This window comes from Rhipicephalus sanguineus, chromosome 4 (genome assembly GCF_013339695.2).
Source record: "Rhipicephalus sanguineus isolate Rsan-2018 chromosome 4, BIME_Rsan_1.4, whole genome shotgun sequence".
Taxonomy (NCBI): Eukaryota; Metazoa; Arthropoda; class Arachnida; order Ixodida; family Ixodidae; genus Rhipicephalus; species Rhipicephalus sanguineus.
The window spans coordinates 7,779,896-7,799,458 of NC_051179.1; the positions used below are offsets into that span (position 1 = coordinate 7,779,896).

Consider the following 19,563-nt stretch of genomic DNA (forward strand, 5'->3'; position numbering starts at 1 on the left):
ACACTCATACGAAATTTTGATGCCAAGAATAACGTCGTGCGTGGAAATGAGCAAGAACTGTAACTGCTGCCTTGAACGCCTTGTCATCAACGCACTGCATGCACCGATTGGACACAATGACGACTTGAAAGGCAGCAAGTATGTTTCCAAAAAACATAACCTTGAGGCCAAGTCTTTCCTTGGAAACTAAGCTCCTCACAGAAACAGTTGGACGTCAGAGCCATCGTGGGAACACCGTAAAGAAGAACCTTATTTTGAAACTGGTGGAGGAAGACCTCACATACGTCGGCCGGCTGCTTTCTGGGTGATGAAAGCCACGCAGATGCAAACGTCGCTGGAGATGGACGCCGTGTTCCTGTCCGGGCCAGTCATCGCCAACGACGCTCGGAAAACATCGGCCGACAGGACAAACAAAGACCGGCTGGTGTGAACGCCGCACTTATGGGGCAAAGGCATCTTTGTGAAAGTACTCGGCACACTGCTCCCAATTTGGGGAAAAAAAAAAAGAAGACTGCTCGATGTTAGGGGCCGCTCTCAGCCGCGGTTGCAGTATCGACTTGAGACGTATCTAATTAGCGCAATAAAGGCCAACGGACAAGGCGATGAAAGAGAAAGGACTCAGCGCTACGCCTCACAGGAAAGCCTATTTCTGAAAAAAAAAAAACAAAAAAAAAACGTACCACATGGAGCGACATTTACTCTGTTAGCGCCACTCCATATTTTCTCAGCTTATCTTTTCAGTTAATCAGTCTTGCCCCAATCATATCTAAATAAACCGTGCAATGCGCAGATTGCTTTCGAGATATGCGCGTTCTTTACACCCCGCTTCGTGCCCCTCTTCATCTCTGTCCTCGTTGTATCGCGCTGAATCCACCCAATATGTTCAATAGAATCCAACTCGTCCAAATGTCAGTTCTTCTGCCGCTTACAAAACGCCTCAAACATTTCCCCATCCGTCCTCCTGCATATAGATCTCTGACATAGATCTTCTTCAGGCTGATATAAACCGGGTTCGTGACTGGACTAACACGTGGAACATGGAATTAAACACTACGAAATGCAAGCCCATGCGCATCTCACGTCGCAATACAACACTGCCCTCTTATCATCTCAATAATACTAACCTGGAATCTGTGTCCTGTTACAAATACCTAGGCATACTCATCTCTTCGGATCTTTCTTGGAAGATGCATGTAGATCATGTAACCAATAATGCTAATCGCACGCCGGGCTTTATACGCCGCAACGTTTCTCTTTCATCTAGCCCTGTAAAAATACTTCTTTATAAATCATTAGTCCGTTCCAAACTAGAATATGCTGCATCTGTGTGGGACCCCAGTCAAGAAACGCTCATTTATCAGCTTGAATCCATCCAGAACCGGGCTGCTCGTTTCATTCTTCCTAACTATCATCGCACCTCCAGCGTCACTCCCATAAAAACAAGTTTATCATTACCTCTGCTTTCAGAACGTAGGAAAATATCTCGCCTCTGCCTTTTCCGCAAGGTATATTACGACAACCAGAGCCTCAAGAATAAATTTATAACCCCTTCTTCTTGCAAATCTGCGCGCATCGACCATCGTCATAAAGTTGGCATTCCGACCTGCCACACCAACCATTTTTACAATTCATTCACCCCCCCTACGTCAGCAAGTTGGAATCACCTTCCCCGATCTGTCGTCGAGATTACTGATAACCCTAAGTTTAGGGCTGCTGTAACTAACCTGTCGTTGTCATAATGGTATTTTTGTAAGATTATAGTATTTCCAATTTTGAGTAGCCCTTTTGTTTTCCTTTTTTTATATGCCTATATATAGACACATACTGCTGCAACGATGCATTCTTTGGTTCATAGGCACGTGCTTGTGATTGAGTGTTATTTCGTTAGCGTTGATTCCTTGTTGTATTAGACCCTGTTTTGCTTTGCGTTTCTAAATCATCTTTTTTTTTGTTCTTTTACTGCGCGCAGTTTATTGTTGGTTTTCTTCATTGTGTCTATATAACCCCCAAGTTTTTTTTGTCCATTTTTACTATGTTGTATTAAAAATGAAACCCACTCCCCTCTGTAATGCCCTCGGGCCCTGGGATATTGAAATAAATAAAAATAAATAAATAAAAATATCCGCCTGAGCCGCGGAAATGCGCGGTGCACAAGCACCTTCGGCAATGGTCAGCCAGATGGCCTCCATAGCACGAGCAGCTTTCCCTGAAACAGTCGTTCGAACGAGGAACTGTTTGATACTGTATACCACTTGCCGCACGACAAGGTAGGATCAAATAAGTCACTGCAACATAGCAATCAACAAAACGCGTGACATGTTTTTCTTTTAACGCGAATCATTTCCTGGCGAAACAAAGACACTCTGAGCGTTTCCATCTGTCTGGCCGCCTACGTTTGGGTGCTCTGGCCTTTTTGACTTGGTGTAGACCAACATTTGCATTGGAGGACATGAGAGTATGACGAACGTGACGGCCAAGTCGTGACATGAATAGCGTGACAGGCCAGTCACGTACAGTGGTCTCGTCACGTACAGTGGTCGTACAGTCACGTACTGCGCTCGTGGTGTTCTGAATGTTTCTTTACTTGTGTCCTCGTCTTCTCGCGCAGTTTAAGAAAGTTTAGTGGCGGTCAACATTTTGGAAACCACGGGAGCGCGTGGAATACAGCACTGCGGGGCCTTCTGGCGGCTGCCTGCGAAGCTCTAGACCGCGCGGCCTTTCTTACCTGCTCGTTCGCTCCCTTGAACACTGGAACGCCAGCAAAAGCGCAAGGTGTCACTTCCGCAGTCGCCGCGGAAGCACCAAGCGATGATATGGTGATAAAAATACTTAATTTGTACTGGCAGTGCTCGGTGCGCGCCGCATTCTACGCCTTGTCCCTGACGTTCCGCGGCGCCGAAAACGCGCATCTGGCGTTTTTGGCCGATGTAGAGACAGCGCTGCTCGGTCATCTTATCGCATACGTCAATTTTAGAAAAACTGACGCCATATGCGTGTTTGCGACGCCGCGGAACCTCTGGCACCAAGGCGTAGAAGGCGGCGCGCACCGAGCACTGCCAGTACAAATTAAGTATTTTTAACACCATAACATCGCTTGGTGCTTCCGCGGCGACTGCAGAAGCGAGAACTTGCGCTTTTGCTGGCATTCCGGTGTGCGCGCACCTGAAGGGAGCGAACGAGCAGGCTGGCAAATAAAAAAGTGTGCGCGCTCAAGCTTCACAGGCAGCCGTCAGAAGGTGCCGTGGTGCTGTTTGCCACGCGCTCCCATGGTCCCTAAAATTTTGACCACCACTATACGTCATGAAACCCTTTCCCACAGTCACGTGTGGCACATACTACACGTGACTGTGGTACGTGACACCACATGAACCACAGGTGATCCACAGTTTATATCTACCCAGGAACGGCGAGATCAGACATTGGTCGTGTCGCAGAAATTCCGGCATCGGGGGCGTTGTCGCAAAGCGAAAAATCCGGACGAATGCAAAGAATAAAAAAAAACAGCATCCGACCAGGAATGGAACGTAGGCATTCTGCGGGGCAGTCAAGTATTCTACCACGGGGCCGGGTCTTGAAACTGCTTTGGAAGAAGACCCTATGCAGGTGTCATATTCGTGCAAAGTCACGTGTGGTTGCAGTGTTGGCTAGCCAATTTTATAACAAGGTACTAAACTTTACATATGTACTCCTATGACTCAGCAAGCTATACTCAAGCGTTGCTCGACCCTGGAGAAATACGCTAACGAACGCTACGTATGATATTCTCATCATCGCACCGTAGAGTGCACTTCGTTTCCATACAACTGACCTCTGTGCTCTAACGTGAGTGCTAACGTTACGTCAAACCACAAGCTACCCTTTAAGCACCAGTGTACTCGACGTGTCTACTAAGCCCACGGTGTGCACACAACTACTCCATTCACACAAACACGTCGATCCATTTCGTTACGTTTGGCTCAAAACCGAGAACTGCCGCATAGACAGCTAGTCGGTGCCAGCTTCCCATGAAACCGATTCCCACAATGCGTGGATCTGCCAAATTTTTTTTTTCATGCGCTCAAGCACATTGAGCAAGATTCAACCTCCTGGAAAGCTCTTCCAGCGCAGTGAAAACAGCTGGCTATTCAGTGCTGCCTTCTTGAGACGATGCGACATTTTGCGCAGATAAGGCGCACCTGGCCCATTGGCTGGTCGTGCAAACTCTGAAACGAGGCTACGGTGCCTCCAGAGAAACCGTCGCTGCGCAGTCGACTGGCCTGGTGCCGTCTATATGCTCAACGGATTCCAGCAAGGCGGCTGGAAGGAAATTCGTGGCCTTTTAGAAATCTTGGAGTGAACCGCATTTTAATTCGAAATGGGTCTTTTACTTCGGGGGCGGTATGTCCAGCAGAGCAGACAGTCATTAAACTAAAGCAGAGAAATTGTAAGCACTCTTGTATGGAATCCCGGGCGTGAACCGAAAAAGTCATGTCGCGCCTTTTGTTGACTGCTTTGTTGCAGTGGCTTATTTGGTCCTACCTTGTCGCGCGGCAAGTCATATCGTGCGGGTCACACGGGTGCTCGTTCGAACGACTGTTTTAGGGAAAGCTGTCCTTGCTTTGGAGGCCATCTGGCTGACCACTGCCGAAGGTGCTTGTGCACCGCGCATTTCCGCAGCTCAGGCGGATACGCAGGAGGACAGATGAGGAAATGTTTGAGGCGTTTTGTCTAGGCGGGTAATAGGTGTGTAATTGCTCCGTCGTTTGCTCTCCGCAGCATAAGAACGCGCACGTCTCAAAAGCAATCTGCGCATTGCACTGTTTATTTAGATATGATTGCGGCAAGACAAAATAACTGAAAAGATTAGCTGAGAAAATATGGAGTGGCGCTATAAGCGTAAATGTCGCACCGTTCCTGCAGGCTCATCATTTGCTATGTTTATCCAAAAATAAATTATCAGGTGTTCCGTGGCGGTGTCTGTTCCGTTGCCAAGTACGTTGTCCTTTTTTATTACATATGACTCAAGTCAGTAATACGTATACCAAGTAATCCAACTGTCTAATATCGGTTGGAACTCGTCGAAACTTGCAGCACTGATAATTGTGGTGCCTGCACACGGCGGTCTCCAGGGAAGAGAACCGTGGGGGAGGAGAGGCCTTGGAAAACGTGATGCGTCGAAGGTTGAGCAGTGTTCAATCCACACTAACCTTGCCGATGAATAAGCGATACAAATAATGGGCCTTGACAATGTAGGCCGCTTCTGCCGCCGCCGTGTGGGCATCCCCGACACGATCCCTTCAATTTTGCAAGTCTCACCGCGACTGACGTTTCTTCTTCGTGGCTCCCAGCCCCGCCACGGTGGTCTAGTGGTTATGGCACTCGACTGCTGACCCGGAGATTGCGGAATCGAATCCCGGCCGCGGTGGCTGCATTTTCGATGGAGGCGAAAATGTTTGAGGCCCGTGTACTTAGATTCCAGGTGGTCAAAATTTCCCTCCACTACGGCGTCCCTGGTGATCATATCGTGGTTTTGGGACGTTAAACCCCAGACATTATCATCTTCGTGGCTCAAAAGCCCTTCTGACTTTCCGTTCGGAATTGCTCCCACGGTCCGTTTCACAAGTCACACCGACGCAGTGGTACCGAGATCCATCGGCTGCATCGGCTCGACCGCTGATAGTGGCTACGTCATCGCCTGTGAAGGTGCGCGGCTGATGGGTTCGTCTCTTGAGGTCAACGGCCGTAACGCGAGCATCGTTGTCGAATCCCCGCTAGCACGTTTCGACATCGTAGCCAAAAATCATATAGGCAACAATTCATGTAGAAGAACCTGATCACAGACACGGTCAGAGGGAACGGCAATAACCACCATCGTCATTTATTATCTATCCTTCGCAAGAGGCAGTACGTGCCACGTGGAGCCGTCCGCATCAAAACAAACTGATAATGCAAAAAAAGCTAAAATTTGTGACCACGAGACGATGACATTGTACAATTTATTTCTTTCTGTCGCGACGCACAGTTAAATTAGGATTCAAGTGGGCATTCACTCGAAGCTTAAGAGCTCAAAGGCATAAGGGAAGAAATATTTTCGATTGCCCAGAAAAATAATAGAGAGTAAGAGCAACCGAGGAAACGGAAAAAAATGCAACTCAGCATTACGTTAACATAATGCGAGTCAGAGTTGTTACGTGTTGCTATGCAAACATGAAATACGGCGACGCAATCCCGGCAAACTTACCAGCACACGGTACAACGAACGCACCCGCAGTCGTGCTAGCCGTAATCGGTGCGCTTGCGCCAAAGCTTTATTTATCCAGAAACGCTTGTGTGTACCTCACTGGTATATAAAAGGCGGACAGCGAATGAACGCACCATTAAAACTGTGACTGAAACAATGAGATGTCGAGACTTCCTTCACACAGATTGCTGTAAAGAAATTTAATCAGCAAATAACTATAGCCAATCTGAGATGGAAAACTTGCAACGGCGCTGTCCCATTTTATTTTGCGTTTCGTTTTTTCCTTACATTTGCATTTGTTTGTATACGCCAGAGAAAGAGGCGGCACGTTAATTAATAAAAATAAAACCGAGGAAGTTGTTGGCTCGTGAAAGGAAATGCCTCGTTATATGAAGACCTCAACGCAAAGTGAAAACACAGGTTAGAAGGGCATGCATGCAACGAGGCGACCGCGGAAAGGAGCTTTATCGCCTAGTGCTGAGTGAGCTTCGGTTTGAGCACACGGCTCTAGGAGGAAACGTGAGAAGCGAAATAGTAAATGAAAAAGGAAACATGTCGGGAATCTCGCAAAAAAAAAAGATAATGTAAAAGAACTTTCCTGAGGCTTGAGAAAATATGGCCAAATATACAAGAAAAGAAAAATACAACGAGGCTTTTCCTCCTGGCTCACGTGAGACAGACAAGTAGTGCAGACAAGAGCAGGCATGAGAGCATCGAGGCGCCGTCACTACGTCACTACTGCATCTAGCCAATGAAAAGGCGCTCTTTCGCTGCTCCGGATGCGGGCACCACACTAAAGCGAGCACACACCAGCCGACAAAACGCTACGTCGGCTACGGTTACCGTCGGTAAATACCGTCGCTGCTCACCGCACGTTTCGAGAACTACGCACCACTACACAAAAAAGATGGACACATACACCGTAACTGCACACACGTATATCGGTGCCAGATTTACGGGTCAGCCGAAACAAGCAGACAGTCTAACATTTCGGTCGGTGAAAAGAAAACACATCACACGGTATGAGACACAGCTCTGTGTCGAAGGCAGTCAGTAAGAGAAATCTCTGGTGTTACAGCACTACGGAAGACATGCGCTTTTTGTACAACGTATGCGCATCACAAAAGAGCGGACACGGCTGTACCGAAGAGGCCACCATCACTACCAAGTCTAACGTTGAAGCGGCCGCGCGCCACGTATGGGCGGCAGACAGTTCTATTGTTGGGATGGGAACACAAAAAAAAAACGGGAAGGGACACCACAAAGCTAGGCATAGCAGAGTTGAACAGGCCAGGCTACAAAACCACGCACACATTTTAGCGCTGTTCCCGAGAACAGTTAAGTTGAAGGCTTCGTGTTGGCCACTGATTCAGGAACGTGACGCCACAACAGTTTCACATCACTGGCGGACAAAGCAAACAGGAAGGGTGCCTCAAGTTTCAGCAAACACTCGCATGTCCTTAGTTAACTTATTTGCACCGTCTTGCTAAGCGGAGTGCTTCCCACTGGCTGCACTAAGTTTATGCAAAATAACCTCCATTGGCGATTCTGTGAAGAAATCGTGCGCGCATGTAAGTGTGTATATGTATATATTTGGTGACAGAATCAGTGCTGTAAGAGAGCAGTTCCATTCAGTAAACCTAAACTGGAAAATATGCGCACGTTGTCACCAATATGTATCAACTGCGGTTCTTAAAGCAAGAATGAAAATAACTTCGAAGAGAAAGCACCCTTCGTGTTTGCGACCAGGAGGCGACCGACAAACGAGAGGAGCACATGCTTTGCCAGAGACCTCCCGCTGCTAATCTACAGGGCACATGCGAGGCCGAGTGAAGCTCCTCCTCTGCAGAAAGCCCACGAACAAATTGCCGTCGCAGGGCTTGACTAAGAAAGGTGACGCAGGTGTAGTCAGGAAGAAAGAACGGGCAAGGCGAGCAACAATGCCGCTCTCATCGAGCAGCTCTACAAGGATGTTAGCCAAGCAGTGCGTGCCATAGCAAAGAACTTGACAGCAGCGTCACATCTTGCACTTTGCAGTCGTAACGCTCTTTTCCAAGAATGTACACTGTAAACCAGTTTCCACCTTCAAGCACACACAACACCCTTTTGCCGTTTACAAAGATGTCTTGCTTCCTTTTGGATTGAGTATGGACTAATGTTTTACCTAAAATATCTTTTAGAAGCTAAGAGCGTCACGAGTCGTCGAAACACCTGTGGCCCGTATGATGGAGTGCACGCCGACAATTGGAATTCGCTAATTAAAAGACGTTGACTCTTACGTGAGTTTAGATTAACATATCTCTCTTTCAGGGCTACCTAGAAGCCAAGCACAAGTTTACACGTATTCTTTGCATGTATATTGTTTAGTTATGCAAAACAGGAACATAATCACCGGCACTGAATGGCGGGTCATGACATTACGGCTACGTTATACCAGTTGGTCGGCGTATGGCTGCGCAGCGCGAGCGGTCTATCTATGTGATGTTTTACTTTGCCAGGTTTTTGTTTATGATTGTGCGCGTATATGCGATATTCTACCCTTTGGTGCCTATGTAACTGGGTGTTACCCGACTGGTAGACTTCATTTTTGAGTGATAAGGGCGTTTAGACGATTGGGTGCCTCTCTTGATATGGATTTTGTGAAAACGCCTTTACTCTAGGGTGTGTGTTGCAGGCACGATGAAGCTCCTTTAAGGGTGTAAAGTGGTTTACTGTACAGAATAGCGTCGGATTATGCGCAAACATTTGCAATTAAGAGAACGAATGCCCGGTATGTGCTTGTTCGCCCACTGCATAGTGCAAGTTTGCGAAGCCGCATATCGACAGAAAAGAAGAACGCTTTCGCGTGACGTCCTTCGTGAAAACAAGAGATTTCAGTGTATTGTGTTGTGTGACTAAGCCGGCGACCAGCGCCGAATGGTGCTTCCTCTCCGAACGAGCTCAGTACTGCGAGTCACCACGAGAGCTAAACTTGTACAAACACATTCAGTAAAAGGTGTGCCCCGTGCCAACACACGCTCAGAAAGAGAAAAAAAAATCAAAACATAGGGTGGGCGGAAAGTAACTCCCTAATGAGAATTGACTTCTATAAGAATGAATTTATTTTAATGAAACAAAAAGCATTTCGTACCTTACGGTCGGAGAATTTATTACATATCTCATATATGCAATTGCAGGTATCAGCCAAACATTTTCCAGGATAGTGGAATTCTGGCCTGCTAAAATGGCCTGAAAGGAGTCCTGCGACTGGGCAAAAACTATGCGAAGAACGAATCGCGCAAGCTTTTGCAAACGCGCCGCAGGAATAGCTGCAGAAGGATGTCGCAAACATAGCAATCAGTAATGGCGGTGCTTATCTGGAATTTTATCGGTGCATAACAATTATCCGATTATAAAGAACAAAGTTCTTTTTGTTTCATAAGTATCGGTTAAGTATTACGAAAGTGTTTTTAATAGGCAGTTTCTGCGTCCCTGAAAGCAACGTGGCCTTCGAGAGAAACAGACCAGAATTCGGTCGACGCAAAAATGCGTTCTTTGCGCCGCAGTTACGACAGACGGAGCTCAGTTATATTTGCTGAATGAAAGGATCACATTTTTTGACCTAGCTGGCAATTTGCGACGCCAAAACGAGCCAAGTAATTGTGAGTTGCAAATGTTTTTCACGCAAGCGCGTGTTATGCAGCTGCTCTTTAATTACCGTTATTCAAAGCTCCTCCGAAGCAACCGAAAAAAGATTGTGAGATTTAGGCTCGCAGCACGGATTAGTTACGTCTGTGTGCAAGCTCATGTGACCATTTGCGGTTACGCCGACGAACATTGTAACTGCTACGTGTGTGTGTTGTGTGGAGTGCAATGTTTGTGAAATGTGCGCCAACGCTCGCATTCTGAAAAGACGTCGAGTTTCAAGGAGCGTCATTTGAGAATGCGCGAGTTGCGCTCAAGCGCGAGTGAACGACATGGCCGTCTGGGCAGTTTCCGAGACATTCTTTATTTCTCAAGACACGGTGCAGAAGCGTGCTTTCGATAACGTAAAAAATATTCTTTGCAAGGAAGAGAGAAAGACGACATAACAACAGGTTGAAAAATAAAGCGTCGTATACTTTTCGCGTAAATCATTTTCGTCACGTGTATGTATAACGCACTCGTTAAGTACACAGGTAGAACACTTGCCTTGGTGTCAACATATTTACGTGCGTACACTTGCGCGTGCAGACACAAGAGATAACAAAAACAGCATTTCTGATAACCAAGCTTCGAACAGACCAGATTCACAACCCTGCGCGTCGCGAATTTAACGCGAATCGTCGCCAAGCGTGAATTGCACACACCAGAAATCGGCTTTGCCTGTCCGTCTCTGCATGCCAACGTGGCTTACCAGACTGAGGTTACCGCTGCGCACAGTGATTGCTGAAATTGGTCCATTCGAGCGCCTCGTAGTGTATTTACGACGGTACAATTACCTTAGGAAAAAAAACACAACAAAACAATGTGAGCGTCGCTACAGTGCTATAGACGCTCCGAGGGCTAAACAATAGCTACCACACCTTTGAGACGACCCGTCACACCTGCTATGCCTAGGTTTGCGGCACAAAATACGCAACATGGCCGCAAACAGGGCCTACCGACGCAGGACATATTATTCCTCGTGAGGTGGCAAGGTGCGGAGAGGCGACAGAGGACATATTGGTGCCCCGAGCATGGCGGTGCTTGCCGACTGGTTTGCGAAAATGGCGTCCAGCGGTATGGCGCCTCTCCGCACCTTTGAGACGACGCCTCGAGCATGAGTCAAGAAGACACAACAAAAACGAGACAGTGAAACAGTTCATTGTCAATGCCGTTTCTTTATGTGCCCAAAATAATAAAAAATATTCTTGCTTCCCGACAAGTCTGTGAACGCGCGTCGCCGAGAACGTGTCTTAAGGCAACCGAATGACCGAGTAAAAAACATCGGGCGTCCCCAGCGCTTCGGCCAAGGAAACTGAAATGAAGAGAAAGAAAAAAAAATAAACCTTTCTCTTTGTATTATTGTCTACAAGTGCGTTCTGTACGTATATACTGATTTATACGAATATTCCGAGTATAAGAAAGGCCTTAAGCCGAAGCATTGCCAACCATTCTGCCACTGACAAAACATTTTCAACGCGCTCACCAGTTGCATGCAGCTCCTGTGTAGCATCAACGTTCCCAAAAGGAAATCGCTGCTTTCATCGAGCAATGCCATGACGTATTTTTCGGACGCCTTTCTACTTCCTGCTCACCAAGACGAAGTTTTCTGCTAAAAAGGTCTTAATTTTGTTCGCGAAATGTGAACGTCTCGCTACGTTATCGTTTATTTACCTTTAGAGTGATTTTTCTGAAGTCAGGCTTAACGGCATAAGCCTCCCTTTTAAATACGAGAAGGATAGCGCGTCGTCGTTCTCCAGCAGGCGACAAGAGCTTATCAGGTCGACAAAACATTCCCGCGACGAGGAAGCTCACATGCGCTCTTATCTGTTCCTTCGGTCAGCAATTGGAACCCTTGATATGAAGGTAGCGCCGCCTCTAAATAGATAAACCTAATAAAAAGACGCGTCGCTTTCGGCTTGGTACCACGCGCTTTGGTGGCCGCACACGAGTACTCCGCTTCATGTTGTTTTGCGACTCGTCATACAGTCCAGTCGCAATTCGTCTTTCAGCCTTCAAGGATCATTTGGTCCTTGTTAGGTCGGATCCTTTTAAGAAAACAAAGCTAACAGTCCGCATGGGCCAAGTGTCGCGTGAGGACATCACTTCCTTTCTTGTTGCTAAAGGAGAAAGCCTGTTTTTTGAAACAGACATGACAGCACTTATCTGATTGCTCACTTGACATTCGCCAGGGCACGTTACTCCAGAGACACACGATAAACATTTTGTAAACAATATTCAATGTGCATTTTTTCATTTATTTTGTGCTCGTCTTACCAACGCATGCTACTAATTAACGAAAGAAGACTCGGTCACAGCGAGGGTCTCGTTCCAGTGCGAGGGTTCAGCTCATAGAAAGCTCTCGTGCTGCGTAACGCCAACAGGAAAGAAGGAGCACTCGCCCTCGTGGCTCCCAGCTTTACATGCGCATAAATAGCCAATCAAGAGCTCAACTGGTAGAGCATCGAACGCGTTGTCTGAAGCTTCACGCCTACCGGCGGCAAGCTGTGTTTTCGTCCACTTCAGTTTCTTTACATTTGTATGACGATTACTACACCGCAGCTACAAATAATCTCCCCTATACCTTCACTGTTTTCTGCCGGTTTCATGCAATACACGATACTGTTGTCCTTGCACCGCCTCTTTTTGTGTGCGAGATCTACGAACCTGTTTTTTTTAGACGGAATTTCCGTTGGGGAGATTTGAAAAGGAGCCAGAACAGAAAAAGTAGCCATGCCGTCTAACTCCATATTTGCAGGCAAATAAAACAAAAGCAGTATTATGGGTACAGTTTGTAATATTGAACAATAAATAATACCGTTTTGAATAATAGAAAGAAGAACACATTTTTTTCCCATCTGGCTTGGCCTTCAAGCAACATGTAAGCTGCAAATAAATGAATAAATTATAATTTCAGAGCGCCTGCATGTAGTCTATGTAGAAAAACTAGAGTTCCTACCAGAGAGTAATTTCGGAACATTCCAGCCAAGAAGTCAGTGAGAACAGTAAACGATGATGCAGTTTTTCCTTGAAACGAGACTGATTAGCAGAGTTGCCACAATACTGGTACAGTCTAAAGTAGTGCAATTTGGTTGAAGTTCGAAAGTTCCCTTTTTTTCTCTCGATTAAGTAAGGAACAATAAGAGCTAGACCGGTTACCCCTGCCAGGGTTGCCGTTGGTGGCTGTATTGTGCCACATTGGCTACTTTAGGACCCCGATTAAAATTTCAGGTTGGCTCCATACGCTTCCATGTCTTCGGCGACCTTGAACCTTTATTGTGGCGTATGTAGTAGCACTTGTGGGTACAATGGCAAGCAAGCATAAACACTACCCAGTGTTTCCCAGCTTTTCTGTCGTGTCCCAGCGGGCTGGCGCGCATCGAGGCCACCATGCGCGCCACTGCGACGACGGAGTGAAGCGGCGTCTGCACGCGATCCGCAGCAGCTGGACTGTTCGTCTCCTACAAGACTAGAATGGTCATCAAGTACGGCTTCACGGGAAAGCTGCTTCAACATTTAGCGTTCCTACTGAGTTGTTGGCTGCAACGTAAAAGAAGAGAATATTCTGGCGGGAACTCTATCTGTTTCGTGCACTCTAAGCACTTATAATTTATTAATTTATTCGCAACTTATTTGTAGCTTGGAGAGCAACTAAAACAAGTAAAAGCGGAAAAACGTTTTCATTTAATTCTACGCTTTTGCCTAATAAAAATTACAACATTACCTGCTCAACCATGAAAATTCTATTCGTAATTATTATTGCTTGTCTGTTCATTATTTTTTGGCTACGAATTCAGCGCGATGGCTGAACGGCTTGACTACTTCTGGCTACTTTTAGCATCAGTTCTGGCTCCTTTTCAAATCTACCCAACGACAACCCTGGCCTCTGCAGATCAACACAATTTGTGAAATTTACCGCACTGAGCCAGTGATATGTAAAAGTATGTGCAACTTGCCTGTGTCACGTCATACGCCCTCTAAAAGTTGTAGCGACGTTCACTTTTACGGCACCGAATCTGTACGCCTTGAAGACGTTTCAAAGTTTTACAAACATACCGGGAAGAACGAAAGCGCTCGCTTCGGAAGTGTTTACACAGGAGGGGCATATTTCTCCCGCACTGTTGTGCTTGCCAGATAATGTCGGGCCCGAATGAAGGGTCCGCCCTCGGCGCTAAGGCGACATCCTCGCGGAGCCGAACATTCGGGTTAAGTGAAGGCGATTCGTAATTACTTCTTTCTTCGAAAATAAAAGGCAAGATGCAACGCGGACGGAACAAAAGCTGCAGTTCTGCGTCTTCGTCATCTTCACGTTCCAAATGTAGCCATCTGTAAAGTGCGGTAATAGAGCCGTCGCGAAACGAAGGTGGATGCACGTTTCTTTTGTTTAGTTTTTGTTTTAGAGAACGCGTCTTTAGAAACGATGGGTGGAATGCCGGCGCGAAACAGCATTGGCTGCGAGAGGAAGCAGGGGCAAGAAAACGTCGCACGCGAGTTCGTTAAAGTTATCGTGATTCTCAGACTGCCTGCATCTAACGAATTAGTGAAGTCTGCGCAGCGCTATTTGCAAAGTATGTGCGCCTAAAATAAGCCGCATACGCGGTCTTTCGGTGCACAGTTAAGATCCATCATCGACCTTTCCTCCACCTGACGTCGAGTTCTCGGTGCTGATTTGAACGCACATCGAATGAAACACACGAGACTAAAGATTTGTGATGTTTTCAAACAGCGTTCCTTAGAATGCATATCGGATGACGCAACTCATCCTCACTGCTGCGGGCCACTTTCGACCGATCGCCAGAAGCTGGCCACCAAGGTTCTTTGGCAGAACCTCGTTTAAAGAAAGAAAGAAAAATTATGATGACAGCTTTACGCTAGTGGTGCCGCTTACTCTTCTCTCTCTTTCTTGTGTCTCTTTCTTTTTTGCATTCGTTCCTTTCTATTTATTTCTTTTTATCACTCTATCTTCATCTCTCTCCCTCTAATTATCACTTGCTCTTTCTTTGTATTTCTTTTTTCTCTCTCTCCCTCTGCTTCTTTCTCTCTTTCTTTCTTTTTTTCTATTTCTCTCGTTTTTTTTCTTTTTCTGTCTCGCTATATGCTTCTCCTATCTCTTTCATCTCTCTGTCTATGTCTTTTTCTGCCTTTCTTTTTACGTCTTTATTTTCTTTATTTCTCTCTATTTTTCTCCTTCTGTCTCGTTCACGTGTTGGTTTTCGTTTAGCGCTCGCACCTGCTGTACTTGGCAGTGGGCATTGGACAATCTCTGTGGCGCATACCCGCCCGAGGTTTTTTGTTCGCGTTGGACAGATTACGGCCGGCTTAAACAGCTCTGCTGCTAAAAAAACCCCGCATTTCTCCGAGCGTCGGCCGGCGATCATGTATGCCGACTCTAGTGATGTGTGAACGTATTGAAGTTGCGTTACCAGCGCTGCACATTATCCTGCGCAAATCTGGAACAAATCATTCATATAAAAACACTAAAGCTGGCCATCTTGTTATCATCATTGCGGGACACGAGGCAGAATGACTTTAATCCATCCATGTTTGCGATTATGGTAGCAAAAAAAAAAAAAAGAGATATATATTGAGCGCGCTTGCTGTCAAAAGCAAATGGACGTCGGTAGTTGTAAACTGTTTGTAGTTTGTAGACTGTTTTCCCATGTGCTTGGGAAAGCTGTTCCAGTGGCTTTAGTGAGCATAGCGAGGACGCCAACACAAAACGATACCGGAGGCATATGCCAAACTGCGATGGAGTGCTCGAACAGAGCTCCACGCTAATCCTCTAGGCAGAAGGACACGTTCTGATATTTTTCCATTGTGCACGTTACTATCAGCCTAATAAAGTAAGAGAAAAGAAAATAAATCCTTCTGCTAGAGAAGCTATGTGGGCTTCGTTTGTTGCTCGTCATGCACTTGTCAAGCTTCATTGTTCAGCTTATATCTGCCCCACGTGTACACATTAAAGTACAGGTGCCGGTCATGAATTTGTAATGCTTGGTGTATGAACTCCAAGCCATTCTTGATCTCCTGTAGTCATACGCAGGGCTTCCTGTGTGTAATAGACCTAGCTCAAAGTTCAAGCTTGCTTGACACCAAGTCTTGTTTTCATGGTCTCAATTTTATCTGGTCTTGTGAATGCTCAACCCTATTCGTGCACTTTCTTGGCTCAATATTTTTGTTGCGATTCATTGCCTGCGTAGGCGATTTCAAAAGTGAATGCAGCCTTTTAAAGGCGTTCGAAATTTTTTCGCCATATCAAAAAAAGTTGCGCACACGGATAACTAAACATGTGAGTCGGTTAGTATTGCATAGCATGCAGCAGGCAGTTTTGTCAAAAACGGCGAAAAATCACTTTACTTCGCAACGTCGTCATCAGCCACGTAGCAATCGGCCGAACTTGTAGATCGTGATTTATAACATAATTGACACTCTTTGCATGAAAAGTGAACGTGCCCGAGATCTCCTAAAAAGCGAAATTCACCCTTCCGCAGTCACGTGAAGCGGCGAGTACTTGTCTCCTCGTGACCAGTATATATGTAACCTCTCAATCTACGCCTCTAGATGGGCAAGCATCGCACTGAGCTCCCTGAAAGCGTTTCAAAATGCGTAATCCTTCTGCAGCCAGACTAGCCTCTGCCGCCGCGCGATATTAGTTGCATTCAGAGACCAAGTACCCAACTTAATTAAGCTCGTTTACTTACGATTTGTGAAATCTGCATGAACGGCGGCTAAAATATATCGACTTGATCATTAACTTGTTGAGAAGTGTTTCGAAATTCACGACAGATCCGCGCATATCTATATTCAGTCTTTTAAACCGCCACAAATCATAGATATCTCTTTTAAGTAAAGTTTAATTCTTAGAAATATTATTGAACGCAATGCATTCCCTGGCTATGTTAGCCTCATGGAAGATTCTTTGCGAGACTGTTTGTAGTGCTAAGTACTACGTAAATCGCGACGTTTCTGACTCAGAAACTAAACTCATAGCCCTTCTTTAGTAGCGCGTACAGTGCTTGCCGTCTTTCACTAGTTTTCTCTGAACGATGTCCAATGCACTTATTAGTGTTTTGCCAGTAATACTAAGAAATAAGTAATCTTGCCAGTACTACCGAGTAAATAAGCTAGCCGGCGTGTGAGGCAAGCGACGCCCATTTCGTGTCCACAGAGCATCCGGAAACGTTTTGTGCTACGGTTGACAAGAGTATGAAGTTGGGCATGTTCGTAATGCATAACTGATCACGTAGCGCAAAATTTGACACAGGACAAGAGAGGGGGACGAAGACGAGCGCTTACTTCCAACAAGATTTATTTCGAGGAGCGTACACATATATACTCTCGAAATGCGAAAAACAAACAAATCATTCATGAAACTCACATTTGCCATGCGCGAAAATCTTACATTCTCAGGAAAGACAATTCTTTTTGACAAAGCCCGAGAGAGGGAGTGCTGATGCAGTTCAGCCCTAATCTACAAATCCTCTCTGCCTCGATAATTTCCCTTGTCGTTTTATTTCTGTTTTTTCCTACGATAATGGTGTCATGAAAAAGCGGTTTGCAGCCACACGTGCTGCAGTGCAGTGCCAGGAAACCATCGCGACCATTCTTGACATTACAAGCATGTTCCCGGAGCCGGTCATTAATACAGCGGCCAGTTTGTCCTATATACTTCTTGCCGCATGAAAGAGGTATCTGATAGATTGCATTTGCTGTGCATGTGACGAACGGGATTTTGTGCTTTTTTGAGCAACCTCGTTTTGCATTTGAAACATCCTTGGTGCACAAGTACGACAGCTTTTTCGGGGCAGAAAAAACCACCTTCACATTGGCCCGCTCCCCAACCTTTTTCAAGTTGTGGGAGACTCCATGTAGGTACGGGACTACAGCAAGCCTCCGAGGCCTTACTGGCTCAACATGTGGGAGCGCTTGTTCCGAGAGCTGAAGCTTCTTCACCAAACTTTCCGCAACTGAGACCTGTATGTGAGAAGGGTAACCGGCATACGAAAGTCGCTCTGCTTGCTCTTTAAAACTGGCTGCCATTAGATGGGGGCAAGACTTTTCTAATGCATTGCGAAAGCACATGTTTACAATACCTCTTTTAACGAGTTTTGTGTGGGCGGAATGATACGGAAGCAGAGGTTTGTTGCTCCTGGGCTGGTACGCCCAACAGGTGTGGTCTTGGTGAAAAGTAAAGGCTATGTCTAAAAATCTTAGAGTGTTGTTAGTTGGCACCTCGTAAGTTAACAAGAGGGGTCTAAAGCGCTCCTTGATGAAATTTAGAATGTCTAGAGCACAGGACATGGGGTCACAGTCAAGAAGAATGAGGAAGTCGTCAACAAATCTAAAAATGCGCGTGATATGCTTGTCACATAGGTCGCCGGAAACGGTTCTGTCAAGCTTGGCTAAAAACAAGTCACTTAAGATTGGAGCAATACATGACCCGATGCATATACCCTCCTTTTGAAGGTGGGGCTTCCCGTCCCATTGGATAAAGGTAGCTCTCAAGTAAACGGATAAAAGTTCTAAAAAACTACTAGACGGCACACCAGCACTGTTCTGAAACGCTATACTACCTAACTTATCAATGCATTCTTGCACACAACAAAGAAGTGATTCATGAGGTAGCGAATAATACAGGTCTTTTACGTCAATGGAAAATGCGCACATGTGCTGATTAGAACGAGGTCGGATGAAATCCAGAACTTGACCGGAATTTTTGACCAGAAACGGGTCGTCTACTGCTAAAAGGCCAAGCTTACTTTGCAAGAACACCGCTACACATTTTTGCCACGTGCCATTTTCTGATACGATGACACGAAATGGTTTTTCAGGCTTATGTGTTTTCACACTGAAGAATGCCTCAAGAAAATCTTTTTGGCTATTTGCTATGCTGCTAGCTAGTTTAGTGAGGTTAAGCTTTTCACACAACTTTTTAGCCTCAGATTTGACTTTTGAAATAACAACATTCTCCTTGCATTTGAACACCGATGAAACAGCTTCGCTTGCTTTAGAATTGAAAAGGTTGAAAGAAAGGACGGCAAACCCTCCTTCCTTGTCGGCGGGAAGCACGGCGAGGGCGTTGTCCTTGAGGTAGGCCTCCACTTTTCTTAGCGGCAACCTAGATGGGTGTTGCGTCGAACGGAGGAGCACGTCAACGCCCGCTGAAACACATCGGCCTTGTTCCGAGTCTGGTGCCCTCCCAGAAATTTGACGGACCAATGAGAGCCTTTCAGGCGCGGAAAGCCTCGGCTCAACCGCGAACTTCGGTCCAAGTGAGAGGGTCTCAGTCACTTCCGGTGGCAACTGTAACGGCTCTAACTTGTGAACGCTGCTCTTGCCTTTCTCATCATGCCTTTTCCTTGGTTTGAAGTCCGTCCTCAAACGAGATAAGTCACAGGCCCAGATGGCTTCTGTTGTCTGGTGAATGATGCGCTGAAGTTCTCGAAGCTGTCTTCTTCCCGCGGCATCATCCTTGGTGCCCAGAACTTGAAGCGACAGCCATTGCCCTAGCAGTCGCACTTGCCTCCTGAACTCGGTCCTCAGGATCTTGCACACTCTTATGCCATGTCCGACGGATGGGGTAAACCCACAAAACAGCAGTCTAACTTCTTGAGGAAGTTAGAGCCGTTACAGTTGCCACCGGAAGTGACTGAGACCCTCTCACTTGGACCGAAGTTCGC

General features: G+C 46.3%; 1 protein-coding gene across 5 annotated transcripts in view; it reads right to left on the minus strand.

The window, feature by feature from the left end:
* The window catches only part of LOC119389336 (RNA-binding protein Musashi homolog Rbp6), a 705,926-nt gene that overhangs the window by 96,221 nt on the left and 590,142 nt on the right, over positions 1 to 19,563 (minus strand). The window contains exon 13 of one of the 5 annotated variants that reach the window (XM_049414393.1): positions 11,042 to 11,198. The exons of the other annotated variants lie outside the window; for them this stretch is intronic. Coding sequence (XP_049270350.1) covers positions 11,137 to 11,198 — 62 coding nt within the window. The 3' untranslated portion in view covers positions 11,042 to 11,136. Of the gene's footprint in view, positions 1 to 11,041; positions 11,199 to 19,563 lie in introns of those variants that run through there. 5 annotated transcript variants of the gene reach the window in all.